The sequence below is a fragment of the Eubalaena glacialis genome, chromosome 2 (genome assembly GCF_028564815.1).
Source record: "Eubalaena glacialis isolate mEubGla1 chromosome 2, mEubGla1.1.hap2.+ XY, whole genome shotgun sequence".
Classification (NCBI taxonomy): domain Eukaryota; kingdom Metazoa; phylum Chordata; class Mammalia; order Artiodactyla; family Balaenidae; genus Eubalaena; species Eubalaena glacialis.
The window spans coordinates 158,059,055-158,078,967 of NC_083717.1; the positions used below are offsets into that span (position 1 = coordinate 158,059,055).

Here is a 19,913-nt window from a genome sequence, read left to right on the forward strand (position 1 = left end):
CATAGTCTCATTTCCAAGAGTGGGTACTTGGTTGTAGTAAGAAGGATAATTAAGGGAACTGCTTTGTTATGGGTGTTTGTGATTTGATGATATAATTTGTAGTCATTTCATTTTGTAAACCTCTTGACAAATTGTTTTCGGGAGTGAAATGAAGGCAAAGAAACATGGGGGAAACAAATATCTCAACGCTAAAAACTTTACTTGAGAACTCTGGATGATTTATGGCCATATTCCTTTTTCAAGATGAAACCTCATAAAACAAATGTTTATGAACCATTTAATTATTTTCTGAGTGGGATAATTCAGGGACCTAATGCATGCATTGTCAATGTTTTATTTTTAGGAGTCTGTGCAAAAATTGGAAGGTCATGTTCAAGAACATGACTCATACCAGGTTTGCATCACAGACCTAAATACTGCATTGGACTATATCTCCAAGGAATTTGTCGGTTTTTCTGATAAGCCTGTGGATCAAATAGCAGTTGAGGAAAAAATGCAGAAACTGCAGGTATTAAACAATGTCCAGACATGATAGACATTTTTTAAAAATCAATATTAATTACAACTTGACAAATCAGTGTCTTTGATCAAAAATTCAAATGGTGAAAGAAAAGAAATAAAAAAAGAAAAAATTCAAATGCTGAAAATGCTATTCAGATGACTATTGGATAAAGTCCTGACCAGTCATAAAAAGTGGAAATGTTCTTCTTTAGTGAGCAAATCCATTTATAATTCGAGTTGAACAGTACTGTGTGCTCTGGACCCTCAGAGACAATTCCACCCATGAGCAGTCTATAGCTCCTGGAGATCTTTGTTTTAGAGACAGCACAGTGATTACAGGAGATACTGGGTATTCAAAGGATACAACTAATGCAATAAGACCTAGGGGGAAATGATTCAATTTTGCATTCTTCATCATGGGTGGATGGGAGTTGTATAATTTTCACCTTATTAATTTTCATACTCACGGACTACCTTAGAGGTCTCTGCAGATGTAGGGCTTTTAAAATTCTCAGCCTCACTTCAACAACCCCTCTCCTTATACAGTAAGGATTGCAGCTCTTTACCCACATTCTCAAAACACATTCCTTGGATGCTCACTGTTTGCAAGGCCAACATAAACAGGCCCAATTGGTGTCCTCTAGAAGAAAACAGAGTAAAGCATTTTCTTAGCTGCTTCTTTCACAGTTATTTGCCTGGAGATTGCATGAGGTGAGTCTCAGAGCAGCACTGCTGGCATGAGCTTGGGAATTTCTTATCTCTTCTTTTTAGGAACCTGGGAATCAAGCAAGATTTCCCCTCCAGAACAGCTTGACATTGTGACAAGGCTACCTCCCTTTTAACAGTGATAATTTGACAAATGTTGAGGGCTCATCACGTCCAAGGCACTGTTTGGGTGCCTTGGATACTGAGAAAAGTGCAAGACACGAGCCTCACTCTGAGGAGCTCAGGCTGCTGTTGAAAAATTAAAATATAGCCTTCTGCTATACCTAGAAGGAATCTCAGAAGCCGTCAAGTTCAGACTCCTCATTTTTTTTTAAAACACATCTTTTTAAAAATATTTATTTATTTATTTGGTTGCACTGGGTCTTAGTTGCGTCAGGTGGGCTCCTTAGTTGTGGCTCGCGGGCTCCTTAGTTGCAGCTCGAGGGCTCCTTAGTTGCGGCTCACCAGCTCCTTAGTTGTGGCATGCAGTCTCTTAGTTGTGGCATGCATGTGGGATCTAGTTCCCTGACGTGGGATCTAGTTCCCTGACCAGGGATCGAACTCCAGCCCCCTGCATTGGGAGTGTGAAATCTTAACCACTGCACCACCAGGGAAGTCCCAAGACTCCTCATTTTATACATGATGAGCTGAGTTCCAGAGAGGCGAGGAACTTACAAGGTCACCCAGGTTAAATGACAGAGTGGGGCTACAACTTGGGTCTTCTGACCCCACTAGACATCTCTCCTCGGATGTCTCATAGTTATTTGTGGTTCAGCATGTCCAGAAAATAACTCATCATCTCCTTCCCTTTCTCCATACCCCAGCTCCCTACCAATGAGCCTGCTTCTTCTTCTCTGACTCTGTGGGTATCTACACCATCTCTCTAGGCTGCTGGGTCAGAAACCTGGATATCCTTTCCCAGACTCCCCAGTCTAGACAGACATCAAGTGCTGTCTCTTTCATCTCTGGATTATCTCAACAATTTGTCCCTCCACCGTTACCCCCATTACTGCTGCATTAGAGCAGCCCCTCATCTCACAGATCCCTGCATTAGACGTCTGAATGGTCTCCCTGCCTGCAGTATCACCCTCTCTGGTGCAGCTATCCCATGGCCACCTTGGGTCTATCCAAAATGCAATCTGGAACTCCCTTCTTCCAGCTAAAATGTTTCGATGACCTGTACGTATTTGTTAGCATACATCTCTCCATATTCTGTTACAATTATCTGTTTATTTCTTTGTCTTTCTCACTAGACTATAGGATTGTGAAGGGACTGTGTTTTACTCATCTATGTAATTTCAAAACCTATCATAATACTTGCTGTTTGTTAGATGAATGAATGAATATTTATTGTATATTCCATTAGAACAGTGACTAATAAGTACTATATAGTTCACCTAGTAACTTTAAGGCTTATTCTATTTCAGTAGTAACATCAGTAGCTGCTATAGTTTATCAAATTCCTTTTGCGTGTAGAGGTCTCAAATTAGCCTCATCCATTCATGCATTTAGTAAATATTGATTGAGTTTCTAATATATTTAAGATATTGCATTCGATAGATTGATTTAAACTTTGCTCTGAATTTTAAATATTAGCACTAGATTCATGCAGGCACACTCTAAATGATTCGTTTATTCTTTTTAGGGCCTTGCACAAAGTAGGCACTTATTATTTAGTGTTTTGATTGTGTTTGATTTTAGTATTACTTGTATATTATGTAGTATCTTGAACAAAATATATACTCAACAAATATGTGTTGACCATTTCCTATGTTCCAGGAACTGGGTTGTGATCATTTTCTCTGTTACTTCTTATACATTTCTAGCATCTTATAAAATCTGTTAGAGAATTTGATCTGGACTGCTACATTGGTTTAAATTTTGTCCAAAGTTCCTTCTTTGTGATATGGGTTGATAAGTTTTTTATACTTTCCACTAGTGAAGCAGAACACGCTATGATTTACAAAAGTCAATTAACTCTTGTGACAATTGAACAGTGATACTTTTGTGACAATCTTTTCTCCACTCACAGGAACTAGAGAATAGTCTCCGTTTACAAGATGGCACATTAGAGAAGATTTTAGCTTTAGAAAAATCCATCAAGCAAAATACATCTTCAGTGGGACAGAAGATTATTAAAGATGATATAAAATCACTTAAGTGTAAACAGAAAGATTTGGAAAACAGACTTGAATCTGCTAAGCAGGAGATGGAAAATTGTCTCAACAGCATTCTCAAATCAAAATGCTCAACAGAAAAGAAAGAAAAGTTTCCTCTGCCAGGCAGAGAGGAGCAGGTCACTTCTGATGTACAGGAGTCCACTCAGGACTCAGCTGCAGTGGAAAAGTTGGAGGAAGACTGGGAAATAAATAAGGTAAGTGCTTGTGATTGCATCTCTAAGACGTCGTGTCTGCGAATGAAGAGGTGTTGTTGGACTCTGAAAAGAGGGTCGTGAATCAAGCCTTCTGATTTCATAATTAAACCCTCAATCTGCTGGCTATTTATGATGCCCACTTGTCAAAAGAGCCCTTAGAAAACTGTCCAGGATTTCAGCAGTGAAATATTACTGTTCATCTGTTAGAAATGTCAGTCATCAATTTAGGTTTATTATTCTCTCTGATATGTAATCAGATACAGTTTCCTGGATCAGGAGCTCAAAGGCAAATTGGAAAAGGCAAAAGAAAATGTGCTCTACCCACATTTCTTAGAAAAAAATCCAACAGCCCTATTTTTTAGGGTCTTTTTTTTTTTCGGTTGATTTCATAATGAAATCAGAGACTGTTTGAAAGGATAGGGGCCTTTCTTCTTATGTTAACCCTGTACTGCAAATGTATTTTTAAATGTTGTCAGATCATTTGGTGTGAGAATATCGACATTCAGGCTCCTGATTGTCCCTGTGGAGAAGAAAGAAGAATGTTGTTTTGTTTTCACTCTAAACATCCAAATGGGTACATTTTCCTGTAGCTCTTAAAGTGCTTTCTCATAGGTTAGAGATAGAAATGGAAAAGGCACAAAGAGCCATCCAGTAAGCTACATTTGAAAGAGCCTACCTGTTAGTCAGCCTCTCACAATCCAGGGTCCAGTGGGACAGCAGCAAAGGTTAGACCATTCAGGTGTGGGTCCTCATCGGCTTTTTATGGAATACATGATACACAGGAATGAAGAGAGCCTGCACTTCTGTTGTCTTCCTAGAGCAGAAATCATGGAGGATTAGAGGAACCAGATAGGGTTTTCTAGAAATGTGTAAAACAAGGTTAAATGCCAACGGAGCATCTCTCTGGCCATAGGAAAAGACTTCTAAATCCCAAAAACAGTGTTAGATAGAGCTAGGGAAATATGTCTTAAAGGATTAGGGCCCTGTGGTGAAACTCTTGAAGCTGTACATGTGAAAGAAACTTTCTTAACAGTATTTAAAGAGCAGTAAATAAGTAAAAAAGGAAAAATACCTGAGTGCTTTCTATCCTAATTCATGACATTGCTAAAGGGATTTGCTTAATAACTTTAAGATTAGCTTCTCAGACCCATTTTGGCTGTGAACCCTCCAAATTCAATAGAGTATATTGAAAACTATATAAAGATCATAACCCAATAAGATTTTTTTATTTATTAAGATTTCACTTAATGTTGAATGATGAGTTATTGATAATTTATGATACTCCATTAGAATGATTTTTTTTAGAGCAGGTGGAGGGACTTAAGTCTTCAAATAATTTTTGCAGGTCTGGCCTAGAGGAATCTAGTTTTAATTTCTAGCAACATTTTACCGTTTTTTTCCCTCTTTTGTAACATGAATCTTTTTTCTTGAATCTGTGCTTCTTATTTTCTCTACGCTAAGTACTGACTGTATTTACTTTATTCTATGTAACATTAGACCAAGATCAAGAGCAGTTTAAAAAATTTTTTTTAATTTTCATTTTATTAAAAATTTTTTTATTTTTTAAGTTTTTTTAAATTGAAGTATAGTTGCTGTACCATATTATATAAATTGCAGATGTACAATATAGCGATTCACAATTTTTAAAGGTTATACTCCATTTATAGATATTATAAAATATTGGCTATATTCCCCATGTTGTACAATATATCCTTGTAGCTTATTTTATACCTAATAGTTTGTTAATCCCCTATTCCTTCCCCCTAACTTCTCCCCACTGGTAACTACAAATTTGTTCTCTATACAAGAGCAGTTTGAAAGTTGAACTACAACTAGTATAAGAGATCAAAATAAGCATAGACAAATATAATACAAAGTGACAAATATAAGACGCAGGTGTAAATTACTTAAGCAAGAGTCTCTATATAATGAATACATAGAGCACGTAAAAGCACAGTTTACAGAATTATAAATCTGATTAATCAAAAACTATTGTGACAGTGAAAATAACCATTTAATTCATTAAAAACAGTTATTGAGACCTCTTTTGTGCTAGTCATTCAGCTAGAAGTGAGAATACAATTGTCACAGTTTAAAATCTAATACTAATTAAATATCTAATTAATGCTCATTTCATGTGCCTTTTTGGAGCCTAGAAGGGCTTTTATCAGATTATGTAAAATCATCTCCAGAAAAAATTTTAGGAAGTTTTATTTAATTTTATTATTTCTTTAATAAATTGCATTTGGTGTTAGAGTTGCTGATTTTCAGAAATTGCCATTTTAGCATGTATATGTTTGAATCCATTGCCAAGAATTCCATTTTAGTTGAAATTTAGGAGCTATTTTAGATCCGGACCTTTGGCTGAATTTTTCTTTAATATCAAAAATATTAACGCAGACTTAGAGACAAAAGAAATTACAAAATGCAGTCTGAAGGGTGTGGGTGCTTATGATTCAAGATCATACTGATAATTTTACAGAGGTGAATTTCTAAAATTTTTTAAATATGAAAAGGCAAAACTGCCTTCCATTTCCCCCTTTCTATATAGGTTAAGTGAAGTAACAAATTAGGATATGATAAAAAATGAGGACTGACTAATCTCGTAAGATTCCAGGTGTCCATAAAAGGAAATGATAAAAAGGAAACACAGGGAAACTGATACATTCTTCATTTATTATTTTTCTAAAAATTCATAAAGCAACATTACGGCTTAACCTGTATTGAATGATCTTTTTTGCCCACTCCTTCCCAAATGTCAACCTACGTGACATAATTGCTCTTAAAAAAAAAAAAGTTTGTCTATAATTACCTCTTTAATTTCCCTGTCATTAGGTATAATTTAGTATGTCTGAATCATTTTTTATTCTTTTCAACATTTTCTGAGCATTTATAATTTCAATATTTAAGAAGGCACCCATAGAGAAATCCTGGAAAGTGGATGATCACAGATACAAAACATGCAAGGTGTCCAGCTGTGGGTGAGCGACCAGAAACTCAGGGGAGTCAGTACTAGAATGAAAAGGAGGAAAGAGTTTTCAGGCCTGGAGTAAATGATGTTTATTTCTGGTGTTGGTTATCCTACTAAGTCAGTAAAAAAAATTTTGTAATGGAACATGTAGTTGGGCCATGTGTCAACTCTGTCTTCCAAGTGTATTACTTTGCTCTTCTGGCCAGGATGCAAATCTTGTTTCTTACTCTAGAGGTATTTTTCTCAATCCAAGATTTATTTCTTTACAGGACAAGTGACTTACATGGTATACATGGTATTAACATCTACAAGCAGCATGCATTTGAGAACGCGCTCCAAAGTCCTGAAATCTTAGGCTGAGAAACCTTAGAAAATTTCTATCCTAACCCTGTGTTTCAGGTTAGGGAATTAATGTCAGAAGATGTTAATCAGCCAAGTTCTCATTCTAGCAGAGCTGGGACTAGAGCCAGGCGCCTCTACGCAGCCTGATGCTTGGTGGTCTACCTCACAGTTTTACTGAATGTGTTACGTGCGTTGTTCATTGAGGTTTAATATGCCAGTATGCTATTTGACTCCAGTTCTCGTGCGTGTTTCAAACCTTCTCTACTCTCGTTAAGCCCAACCAAGCCCTGTTCCTGTAATTCCTAACAGATCTCTGGTCCACAGCTGCTAGATTGATGGGTCCTCAATTTCTTTCCAACTCTACTTTATAAGCCACAAATTGTTAATCTTGGCAATCGAAGACTAACTGAAATTCTCTTATTTTTTTTTTCTAATGTGAATTCATCTCTACATCCATTCAGTAAAAATTTCTTGAACGGGCAGTTAGGGTTCATTGGTGAGTGAAAATAGACGTGGTCTCTATTCTCATAGAGCTTCTGGTCTAGAGGAGGAGACATACATTAATCAACTAATTAACTGATGAGAGGCTAATTACAGCAACTAAAGGAAGGAACATGTTTCCATGATAATCTATAATAAAGGAGGCTGGCTTGAACTGTAGTTCTCTGAAGTTCAGAGAGCTTCTCTAAAGAAACAACACTTGACCTGAGACCAGCAGGGTGGATTGGAGATAACAGAGCTCAGAGCTGGGTGTCAGGAGCACTCTTGGCAGAGAAAGTAGAATTTCCTCTTGTTGGGGGAGAGAGCATGAGGAGTCAGAAACTGGAATAAGGCCACTGCATAGGGGGAGGAGGAGGCGAGAAGGACAGAGGTGAGACCTGGGAGGCAGGCAGGGCTGGCTGAGTCTCAAGTGTGTTACGGGTCACGTTAACATTTTAGACAATATGCTAAGAGAAAGAGGCAGCCTCTGAGATTAACCTGATCTGCCATTCGGTTTTGTCTCTAAAAGTGATGGATGTTTGCTTATGCTTAGAATTGTTTTTTACTACTTCATGTTGGAATGCTTTAGAGAAGAAAGAAATATATCCTCTAGAGTATGTATGACACTGTCCCAATGTTGGCAGGTTATAAGTGATAGATGTAGCTTCTCACTGTCACAGAATTATTATAGCCACGGGGCCATTGCCCCTGAATGTGAAAAAGGATAGTGAAGCTGTCATGGTCTTTACCTCTTGACTGTGCTGCTAGGTTTGCGCAAGCCAGAGACAATGCTCAGTTACTTTAAGCTGTGTTTTAAATGTTAAAGTAAAATGTTTACTTTGTGAATTAAGGGACATAAAAATGACAGTATCACAGTCCTACCCTTTAGGAGAATTGATGATATTCTTTCTCACCTCCTGTTCTTTTCCAAACAGGCCAAACTCAAAGAAAAGATACATGGTTGAAAAAAAGCAACAGTTTTTAAAAAAGTAAATGTAGTTAGCAATATAACAGAACCAGGCTTTTGATAGAATGGTCATTTTCTACTTTAAATTTATTATTAACTTTGAAAATTCCATTTATGCGCAGAGGTTCAGTACGTATGCTTATTAAGTTATATTTTGTCTTAAGTTTATACTGATCGTAGATTTTTTTTTTTTTTAAAGAGAAATTCCAGGAGAAGTGGAGACGGGAAAGAATCAGATGTCCCGGGGCTTAGAGTTCATAAGGGCTCATGAGAGTCCATGCATTGGAGTGGATACTCCAGAATTGACAGGACCCTTGAAGAGAAAGGGAGAAAGGCCAACAAGAAAATCTCTAACCCAGAGAAAGGACTAGGACCTACTTATTCTGACTGCGGGTGGGAAAAGAAGGTCTCCCATGAGAAATCAGAACCACCCTATATCTCAAACAGGTTTAGAGTCCAAATCTATACTACTTGCATTGTGGAGCAATTCAAGTTAAGAAATTAACATGTAAATCAGCCTCTGTCTATTTATCTCCTTGTGGTACCTGGAAGAAGTAAGCACAAATCTGCGTAAGAGGGGGCAGTCAGTTCTACCAATCAGGCCATAGGGATTCCCACAATGTAGTTTAAAAAAAAAAGTCTGATAACCCTGAGTTAGTATGAATCAGTCAATCAATCAATAACACAAAGGAACATTCCACCAGAAGAGTCCTCATCACTAAAATTGAGAGGAATTAATACACTAGGATAGTGAGAGAGTGCAGCAGTTTGAAAGATATTATACAATAATACGTTTTAAATGGTTAGTGATAGATGGATTTGAAATCATAATGAGAGAATAAAATACTTTGAGAAAAAAAGGTTAGATTTGAAAAAGAACCATATGGAACTTCAATAAAGTTGTTTAAGTCATTGAGATTAAGATTGCTCTGGCCAAGTAGCACACTTGATACAGCTTGAAGAGAGAATTAGTTCGCTAAAATATGTTAGAAAATTACCCACAATCCAACATAGAGCTATAAAGAGATGGAAAAGAGGAAAGAGATTTTAAGGACCCAGTGGCTATAATGAGATGGTCAAACACAATTCTGGTAGGAGTTCTAGAAGGAGAGAATAGAGAGAATGGAGGAAAAGAAAGGCTGGGAATTTTCCAGAATTGAAGAATAATATGAATTCTCAATTTCAAGAAGTACAGAAAACCTTGAACAGGCTAAATAAAAATAAATTATTATGTAAATTATTACGGAAATACATTATATTTTTGAGATCTCAGGGTATAGAAGATTTTTTTCTTAAAAAGGCCCTAAAAGCAGAAGCCCAAGCAGGAAAAGATTGATAAATTTGACTGCATTAAAACATTAAAGTCATATTCAACAAAAGATACCATATATAAAGTTTAAAGACAATCTACTGAGAGATAATAATTGCAGTGCATAAAATGGTTAGAAGACTAGTATCCAGTATATAAAAGAACACCAGAAATTATAAACAACCCAATAAAAAATAGACAATGATTATGCAAAAGTAATCCACAGGAGGTAAGACTCATATGACCAGGGAGCATAAAACAATAATGATGTCAACTTCACACCCAATGTATTGGCAGAAATTATTGTCTGTTAGTACCAAATACCAGAGAGGATTAGGGAAAATACAAATTCTTTTACCATGCTGGTAGGAACAAATCAATAACTGTCTATCGAGAATCAAAAGGAGTAATTTCAGTTCTAGGAAAACGTCCCAAAGAAACTCGCACATATGTGCAAGAAGACCTAAAACAAGGGTGTTTATCACAGTAATATCTATAATAGGAAAAGTTGGAAGCAATGATAATGTCCATAGTAGCCTGACAGACAAATAAGTCGTGTTCATTCAGATAGCAGAACAGTATACAAACGTAAAATGACTGAATGGGATTTATATCTGACACCATGATAAACCTCAAAACATTCCGCTGAGTGAAGAAAGTAAGTTGTAAAATGATACATGTATGATTCCAATTTTATAAGAATTAAAAATATATAAAACAATACTGTATGTATATTAACACATGTAGTCAAAGTATAAAGACAAGTATGTGTGGATTTTAGAATAGTGGTTAGTTCTAGGGAGGAAGAGAAGAGAAAGGGTTGAGGGCTGGGCTTTAAATTATATTTTTAATATAGAAAATTATATCAGCTTTATCTGTGTCATGGGTAATAATTATCTGTTATATTCTGTTGTTTTAAATATATTTGAATTCTCTTATAATTTAAAATAAGATGTTTCAAATGAGCCTGCAAAATAAAAATAACATATAGCTAAGGGTGGTGAGCAAATGATCACTGGTTATGAAATATGAAAGAATCTTTCCAGGAGCCAATCAGGGCACGAGCCTGTGTTCTAACTTCTCGGGCATGAGCAAAGGAATGTTACCTTTTAAATTTAAAATGGTCGTTTGAGGGATTCTGTTGGATTTTCTGCCAGAGTGGAAACATGGCTTTTGGATTTGGTAAACAAATGGTGTTATGGGGTGATTTCAGGTTTTTTAGGATGCTCTCCCCGACCACGGAAGGCAGGTTACAAATGGCAGGTTATAAACGTGGCTAGTCCGTAAGTGACCAGTCCATCAGTTAAGAGAGACCAGGGCTCTGAATTCCTAATAAATTATTGATAAGAAGTAAAGTTTTCCTGGGTTTAGTATCTATGCCTTTAGCTCAGGAGCTCTTGCCCTACAGGTGGATTTGTTGGGTGCTGTAAGCAACAGTAGCCATCAGATGAAAAGGAGGCAGGCGTCCACCTCATAGAATTGCAGTTCATGGCATAGAGCACCCATGAGCCAATGAAATCTGTGCTGTAGCACCTCTGTCCTTTCCTCTCACAGCCTTCCTGGATCTTCCCCCTCCCCCCAACCGGAGATGCTGCCTTCCATGGAGATTTTAACCATAGTTTGCACGAATAAATTGGAAATGGAGGAAATTTGCAAAATCATTTCCATTATTTGCAGCCTTGTAGAAGAAGTGACTTGTGCTAAGTGCCAAGTAAATACTTCAAAACCAGTAACACTGGTCAGCTGAATTTTCTTACCAGTTAGTATTGGTGAAGCTCCAGACAGTATCTGTTTTATTTAAATAAACTCTAATTTTAGAATAGTTTCACATTGACAGAAAACTTGCAAAGATAGTACAGATAGTTCTCATATATCCCTTACCCAGTTTCCTCTATTGTTAACATCTTACATTACTATCTAGTAATGTATCTACTATCTACTACTAAAACAGCAATTTCTACCTTGTTTGGAGATGTGGACACATTTTATTCACAGACTTGATACCGCAAAGATTTTTACTGACATGAAAGTATATGGCAAAATTAAATGGTATTTCACTTATAAAGTAACCTGAAAATAAAAACTAATACCTTAGTAAAATAATGGGAAATCTTTTAAAACTACTGATAAAGTGCCTGTTGTATGTAAGTGCTCAACAAATATTTGCTGAAAGAATGAATAAATGAGTTGAAATGGCGTCTCTATATATCCTACTGAGAACCTCAATTTCTTAGAGCTTTCAGAAAAGATCAGATTACCCCATATATAACCTGTTCTGCCATACCCAGAATTGGAATTCTTGCTTTTATGTAATTTAAGGCATAACATTTTTTTTTTAAGAAGGAAATTCCTTTTTTTTTTTGTAAAGATTTTTTTGATGTGGACCATTTTTTTTTTTTAAGTCTTTATTGAATTTGTTACAATATTGCTTCTGGTTTTTTTTTTTTTTTTATGTTTTGGTTTTTTTGGCGAGGCATGTGGGATCTTAGTTCCCCGACCAGGGATTGAACCCGTACCTCCTGCATTGGAAGGCAAAATCTTAACCACTGCCAGGAAGTCCCTAGGCATAACATTTTTAATATCATGAAATTTTGGTATTTTGGTGTTTCCTTCATCTATCCACTTACTATTTTAAACTACCAGTGGGTACCATTGAATGCCTATTTATTTGCCCAGCCCTCTGCATTATGGTGAATACTAAGTATAAACTTTGGAACTTTTGCTTTTTCCATATCCGTTTTCTTTCTTTAAGACTGTAGATATTCCTCAGTATATAACTGAGCAATGCCAGATCCTATACTGTCTTGTCAAAAAAGTTTCATTTTTCTTGGGATACCAATATTAGCATTAAATATTGCATGGAAAAATCCTCTTTGGTAGTGGCCAGATATACTTGTGAAAAGTCTTGAATCTGAGTAAATAGAAGAAACTGGAATTATTTCATCAAGAAAAATAAAAATTATTTATTTGGAAGGTAGACTATTCAGCAATTAATCTTTTTATGTTTTCAGAATTCAGCTGTGGAAATGGTTTTGTCAAAACAACTTTCTCTTGATGTTCAAGAAAGCATGAAAACCACTGAAGATGAGCAGAAAGTCAATGAGCTGCAAAATCAACCTTTAGAATTAGATGTTATGTTAAGAAATGAACAATTAAAAGAGATAGAGGTATGGAAACAAGAAAAATACTGACAACATGATTGCATCATTTATCCAGTACAATACAATATATTTTAATTACCAAAAAATTGCTTTCACAGAATGAAAAGTCTTATTTAACCTTTGCCTGATGATCAGTTTGGTAACTATATAATTATGTACTAATCAGTAAGTTGTATAAATCTTTCCATTTAAGAAGTGTAAGAGTTTAATGAACATTAGTCTTCTCTTTCACAAAGTTCCTAAAAGCTTACTTATTCAGTAAGAAAATTTGGAGATTCTGACTTGTCATCATTCCTTTTCTTAGTCCTATGTATTTTTCTGATTCTGACAAATTCCTTTTATTTTTCCTGATTATCAGCATTATGGGATACTCCTTCTTTGTTTTTACAGCTGTGTTTACATAGCTATGGAAAGGTATCTAAAAGTCCAATACATGACCATGTTTTTTAAAATGACCCTTACAATTTTAGCTAAGTTTACGTAACAGTAAACATGTATCTAAAACAGGAAAGAGAGGGGATGCATGTAAATAATAAAAGAAGATAAATCTTCTTTAGACATTGTAGAATCTTTTAACACAATAGGGTGACCAATTTGCTATTAAACATTAGACCAATGGTGAGTGTTAGTCTACATTTTAACATGACTCTAGTAAAAAAAAATCTTTTAAATGTCAGGACCTTAGTTTCTCTGTGTGCGAATGAAATATTTAAAACATCTTCTTGGGATAGACTGTGTTACTGAAAGGAAAGAGCAAAGGGAAAAAAATAAATGAGTTAATTAATGAGTGAATGAGTGAGTGTATATTTATTGATTTCCTTGACTTGTTTTTAGGAATTATGTACCCAGTTGGAAGCAAAGAAAGCAGCCATTGAACCACTAGAACAAATTGAATATCTTAAGAAAGCAGAAACAAGTGCCTTGTTTCCCCACAGTGAAAGGTATTCAGTGCAGCACTTGGACAACCTGCTTCAGGCGCTTATTACTTTGAAGAAAAAGAAAGAAAGCCAATACTGTCTCCTTAAAGATTTTCAGGAACACCTCGCAGCAGTTGAATCCTCGATGAAAGCCTTGTTGACAGAAAAGGAAAGTCTAAAAGTGTAAGTATAAGAATTTAGGATGTGCATTCTTTGTATTCGACCATAGGCTCCACTGCCTTGGACAGGCCCAGGGTGTTAAGAGTTTATACTATTAAAGAATATTATGATTTTAATACTACAGTGTGGAAATTAATTTCATATGGAAACCATTGAAGAAAATTCTGTTGGTTTCATGCAAAAAAAAATTCATATTAATTTTACAATTAAATTATATTAATTTTACAAATTAATTTATTAAACTATTAACTCACACTATAAATATCTGCAAAATAAGTTTAAGTTCTATGGAATTTAGCATTTTTTTGCCAAGAGATTATTCTAAACTATGGGAGGGGGGCAGAAACATTATCAATACAATTGTTTAATATTAACATACTTGGTTTAAATAGTTTGGAACATAAGGAATATATATGTATTGTAATGGTTTCTTTTTACATGTATGTACTCCTTCTGGCTATGAAAATGATGGCTGAAGATTGTAGATATAGTCATAACTTGTAAACATTTTCTCATTATTAAAAAGTTTTATTTTATACTTTTGCCTAAATGGGGTTCACTTTCAGTGACATCCTTTGAGGAAACAATTTTATATTTAAAAGATTAGCCTGATGATTGTACCTTCTTAGTCAATATCTTTATCATTATTGTTGGTAAGATGATAACAAAGGGGTTGGATGTTGTAATTTCGCTTTGTCCTAGCCTAACTTTGTACAAGTACTTTACAGGTGACAGAGTACTTTTACATACATTCTTCCCTTTACTTTTCACTCCCTTCCTGTGCTTCTGCATTTTTATGATACTCATTTTATAGACAAGTTTTCTACATTGTCACACATTAATTGAGAGCTACAGTTAACAAGATTCTGATTTTTATTTTAAGGACAGAGTGTTCTTACAGACAACCTCATCTTCTCTTCTGTGAATTCAAAGCAGAATTAATTTCTTTTAATGACAGCTAACCTCATGCTGATGTATAGTAAATATTAATCAGCTCCATTTTTCTTCTTTTGCTAGGGGACCACTGGACAGTGCAACCTATATGGACAAAATTAAAAAATTACTGGCATCAATAGAAAAAGAGAAAGATTCTTTAAGCAAGATGAAAATCGAATGGGAAAATTTATCAAACTGTCTGACTGACATGGATAAGAAGCTGTTGGAAAGCCAGATGAAGCAACTTGAACATGGTTGGGAGCAAATGGAACAACTGGTCCAGAAGAAGTATTCTCAGCAAGTGGTAGGACATGATGAGTTTACGTTTCTCATGAGTAAGATCCAAGACCTTGAGTTTTCTCTGCAGCAGCAGGAGCAGTGTCTGCAGTTAAGGCTGGACTCTCCAGAAGAGGAAGGGAATCAAAGCATGGTTGCCTTGGCCACTGAACTCCAGACTATCAAGCATAGATTTTCTGTGTTCAGGGGGCGAGCTGAACTTCAGATGAAGAGGATTTGGGGAGAAAAAGAAAAGAAGATTTTAGAAGATGCAATAAATAATTTGCAGAAGCAATTGGAAGCATTGGAACCATTAAACATAGAGGTGGAAAATCAGATCAAGAAGTGTGAAACCAGGTACAAGATGAAAGAGGCTATCTTATGGGTCAAAAATCTGTTAGGTGAACTCGTCCCTACCGTTTCCCTTCTCCCAGACAATATTCTTTCACAGATCAGAAAATGCAAGGTGGTGCACGATGGCATTCTAGATAAGCAGCAGGTTGTGGAGTCATTGGTTGAAGAGGTCAAAGATAATATTCCTAACCTTACAGCATATGAGAGCAGTGATTTAAATAACCTCCTACAGGACTTACAGAATCAATACCAAATGCTAGTTTTAAAATCAACTCAAAGATCACAGCAATTAGAATTTAAATTGGAAGACAGAAGCAAATTTGTTTGGGTAATAGGGAAGGTTCAACTTTCACTTCAAGGAAATGAAACGCTGATGATCCCCAAGATGGAAACAACCTCCACAGAAGCTGAGCTAGAACATCAGTATGTCACTTTGACCATTTCTCAGAAGGAATTGCAGGAAATTCAGAGTGTAATCGCAACACATCTTCAGGAACAAACAAACATCTGTAAAGATCTAAGTGTATTTGAAAGATTATTTCTAGATGATCAACTGAAAAATCTTAAGACTAGAGCCAACAGAACACAAAGATTCATTCAAAATAAATGTAATGAAGTAGAACACAAGATAAATTTTTATAGAGAATTTCATGAAAAAACATCTGTGCTTCAGAAGGAGGTTGACCATATACAGCACAATGAACTGCTACTAAATCCAGAAATAAATCCAGATGTTAAAGAGGAGTTATATCGTCTTAAAGACCAAATCACTGGTATTCGATCTAGTATCCTACAAGTATTGAAACTCAAAGAAGTGTTTGACTGTATAGGACTAAATTGGGATTGGTCCCAACTTGACCAATTACAAACCCAAATACTTGAAAAAGAAAAGGAACTTGAAGAAAAAATTAAGCAGTTAGATACATTTGTGGCAGAATATGGCAAATATCAGTCATCACTAGGTAAATTGAGGGCTATGGATCTGCAAGTTAAGAAAAGGGCTGAAGCACTGCTAACAACGCCTAACACCCCACCAGAAAGCAGTCTGCTCAATGCTCAAATTTTGAATCAGAGAATCAGGAAAGTCATGTGCTTGTATCATGAAATAATCAAGAAATTAAGTGAAAATAAGGACTTTGATGACTCATTCAAAGAGAAAGAAATGCTACAAATAAAGCTGTATACAGAAGAAAATGATAAGTTACACAAGGTTCTCCAAAATATAGTCCTGGAATCCCAACCGAAAGAAATGGATGAAAAGAATTTTCAGGACAAACTAGAAAATTCCTTACATGTTTTAAATCAGATAAAATCTCAGTTACAACGGCCTTTACTTATAAATTTGCAAATTGAACATATTCAAAATGATAAAGTTAATTGTGAAATGTTTCAAGAACGAGTTCAGGCAGAAATGGATAACATTAAAGCTGTGACTGTTCTTGAGAAGCAAAGAGAAGAAAACTCTTCTGAAGCTAGTGATGTGGAGACAAAATTACATGACATTGAAGATCTTCACATGCAGCTTAATGCAAGCATTGATTTGCGCACAGTAAGTATTTTAATTAGGTGGTTAATGTATTTGTTTTAATTTCATGATTTTATGTTTTACTCTAGTTAATATCCGCATTTCTCAAGAAGTTACACGTTCTATAGGAATATTCTGCACAGGAGAATAGCCATTTTAAAGAACTTCAAAGGTCCAGTTTATAATCCCAACTCATTCTATATCTAAATACAGTTCCTTACAGTTTGGAAAAAGATGAGTTTGACACCTTTATTTCTATATCCCTCGTAGCTTCTGTTGAGCTCAAAACCAAAAAGTTTGTGATTTTTGTTTGCTTTTCAGAAATAATAGAGTGTAGTGGAAGAAATATGGTATAAAGAACCCAAGATAATAACTCCACATTTATTTAGAACTTACAGTGTCTAGGAAGTGTGCTGAACACTTTTATCTTTAATTCTCATAGCAACTCTGTGAGATGGGTGCTATTATTAGCCCCGTTTTAAAATAAGGAAATTGAAGTTCAGAAACATCAACAGTTTTCTCAAGGTCTTGAAATAGTAACAGAACCAGGATTCATGTTGAGATCTGTGTCATTTTAGAGCAGGGGTCATCAAATTAAGGCCCATGGGCCGAATTTGCCCACGGCACCTGATTTTGTAAATAAAGTTATATTGGAGCACAGCTATGCCCATTCCTTACTGGCTTGTGTATGGCTGCTTTCCTGCTACAACAGCAGGGCTGAGTAGTTGTGACAGTCCGTATGGCCTGCAAAACCTAAAATATTCGGTCTGACCCGTTACAGGAAAAGTTTGCTGATCTCTGTTGCAGAGCGACTACAACAAACTCCCTCCTTTCCTGCAATAATAGGGTAGATATCTTAGGCATCATTTAAACACACTGTTCTTAATATAATGCCCTTCACTGTGTTTTCAGAATTGTCACACTGAATTTCTAGAATGGGGACGTTAACTCCCTTCTTTAATTCAAAGAGTTGTTAGATAATGTATTTGAACTATTTTGCTAAGGTATAAATGCTATAGAAATATAAAGTCATATGAACCCTAATACATTCTTTAAATTGGTACTTAACAAATTCTCTGCTTGATTTTAATACAGTTTCCAGAAACAATGTACATAAATCCCCAAAATGATATGTTTAGAGCTGGACTGGAAGGGACCTCTAAAGTTATTTATTTCAACTATTTGTTATTTCAATGAGAAGACTTGAGGTCTGGAGACATTAAGTGATGTGCTCAAAACTAAAGTCAGTGGCAGAGCCATTAATTTAAAAATACAAGAGGTTTGGTTGGGGGGGGGGTCTTTTCAGTTTTTTTCCCACAGATATTGCTTAAGGTTATATACATTAAATATATTCAATTGTTTTATGTAATTCATAGTCTAATACAAGAGTTCTAGAGCAGGAACATATATCATTAGACATGATTCATGAGATATTTTAAAATTTAGATTAGATTTCTTAGCAAATCTGGAAACCCATTTTCTTTATGCAAAGAAAAACTTATTCATTTTTAACTATTAGTGTAATATTATTAAACTATAAGTGTGAGATGCTCACTCTTTATGACACAGAGACATATTATGAATGTATCACAAAAATTCAAGAATGACAAAAGTTTGACAGTTTTCATCACAGCATTTAATCTTCCATTCACCAGAATGTCTTGAATGATGCTTATGAAAATATGGCACGCTATAATGAAGCAGTCTCCAGGGCCATGGGGATCATCACTGCCCTTGAAGCCATCATTGCATCCCATAGAGTAGACCTTGATAATCCAGAAGAATCAATAGAGATGCCTCGCTGCAAACAAGAGGAACTGAAGTCCACAATAGCAGACATCCAGGACCTCACCGAGAATTTGGGGACTATATCCAGCCCAGAAGCTAAACGACAACTTGAGTGTACTTTACAGGAATTAGTTTCTAAGAACTCAGCCATGAGGGAGGCAGCCAAAGTAAAGGAAGCTGAAGTAGAAAGGTAGGTACTTCTTTCTAAAGGTAATGCTTTAAGAACAAAATATAGATTTGTTTATAATTAACATGTACACATTAGAAATAATTTGGAAAATATGGAAAAGTAAGAAAAAATCACTAAGGAAAACCATGGCAAATATTCTACTGCATTTATTTCATTTTTTCTTAATTAATATTGAGTACTTAAAACAGAATGTTTATAGAAGTCTGAGTATGGTATAAAGAATAATGACAAAACAAACACCTTTGTACCCAAAGGTTCAAAGATAAACATCATGATTTTTGAATTCTCTTGGGTACTCCTTCCTTCTCCTCTCAGAAGTAACCATTATCCTGTTTTTTATTTACCATGCCCTTGGTTTTAAAAATATTTTTACTACGTGTTTGTTTCCTGTTTTCATGTATATGTATTCTTCTGTGACTTCATTTTTTCAAACTTACCATTAGGATCCTGAAGTTTATTCATGTTTTTGTCTGTAGTAAAATATTCACTCACCCAGCTGTTGGTAAACATTTGGGTTGTTTCTAGTTTTTGCATTCACAAACAGTGCTTCTAGGAACATTTGCAAATGCAAGAGCTTCCTTTGGGTGTATAACTAGGATTGTGATTGCTGGGTCAAAAGGTATACGCATCTTAAATTTTTAATTCCAAATGATTTTACCCATTTCTCTCAAACCAACAACATATTAATGTTCCAATTGTCCCACATCCTCACCAACACTTAATGTTGTGAGATTTAATTTTTGCCAGTCTGATGGTTAAGTGATACTTCATTGTGGTTTTAATTTTCATCTGTATTACTGTTAATGAATTTGAGCCTCTTTTGTGAATATTTCTTCATCTTTCATATTTCATCTTCTGAAAAATGCCTGTTCAAGACAATTTTTATTGGGTTGTCTAGCTTTTTCTAATTGATTTGTAGGGATTTATTCTACATTTT

The 19,913-nt window shown here is 35.4% G+C and overlaps 1 protein-coding gene across 1 annotated transcript in view; it reads left to right on the forward strand.

The window, feature by feature from the left end:
• SYNE2 (spectrin repeat containing nuclear envelope protein 2) overlaps positions 1 to 19,913 on the forward strand; it is a 318,208-nt gene that overhangs the window by 161,613 nt on the left and 136,682 nt on the right. Inside the window, exons 44-49 of the mRNA XM_061180891.1 lie at positions 344 to 508; positions 3,239 to 3,580; positions 12,661 to 12,816; positions 13,645 to 13,910; positions 14,925 to 17,022; positions 18,654 to 18,976. Coding sequence (XP_061036874.1) covers positions 344 to 508; positions 3,239 to 3,580; positions 12,661 to 12,816; positions 13,645 to 13,910; positions 14,925 to 17,022; positions 18,654 to 18,976 — 3,350 coding nt within the window. The remainder of the gene's footprint in view (positions 1 to 343; positions 509 to 3,238; positions 3,581 to 12,660; positions 12,817 to 13,644; positions 13,911 to 14,924; positions 17,023 to 18,653; positions 18,977 to 19,913) is intronic.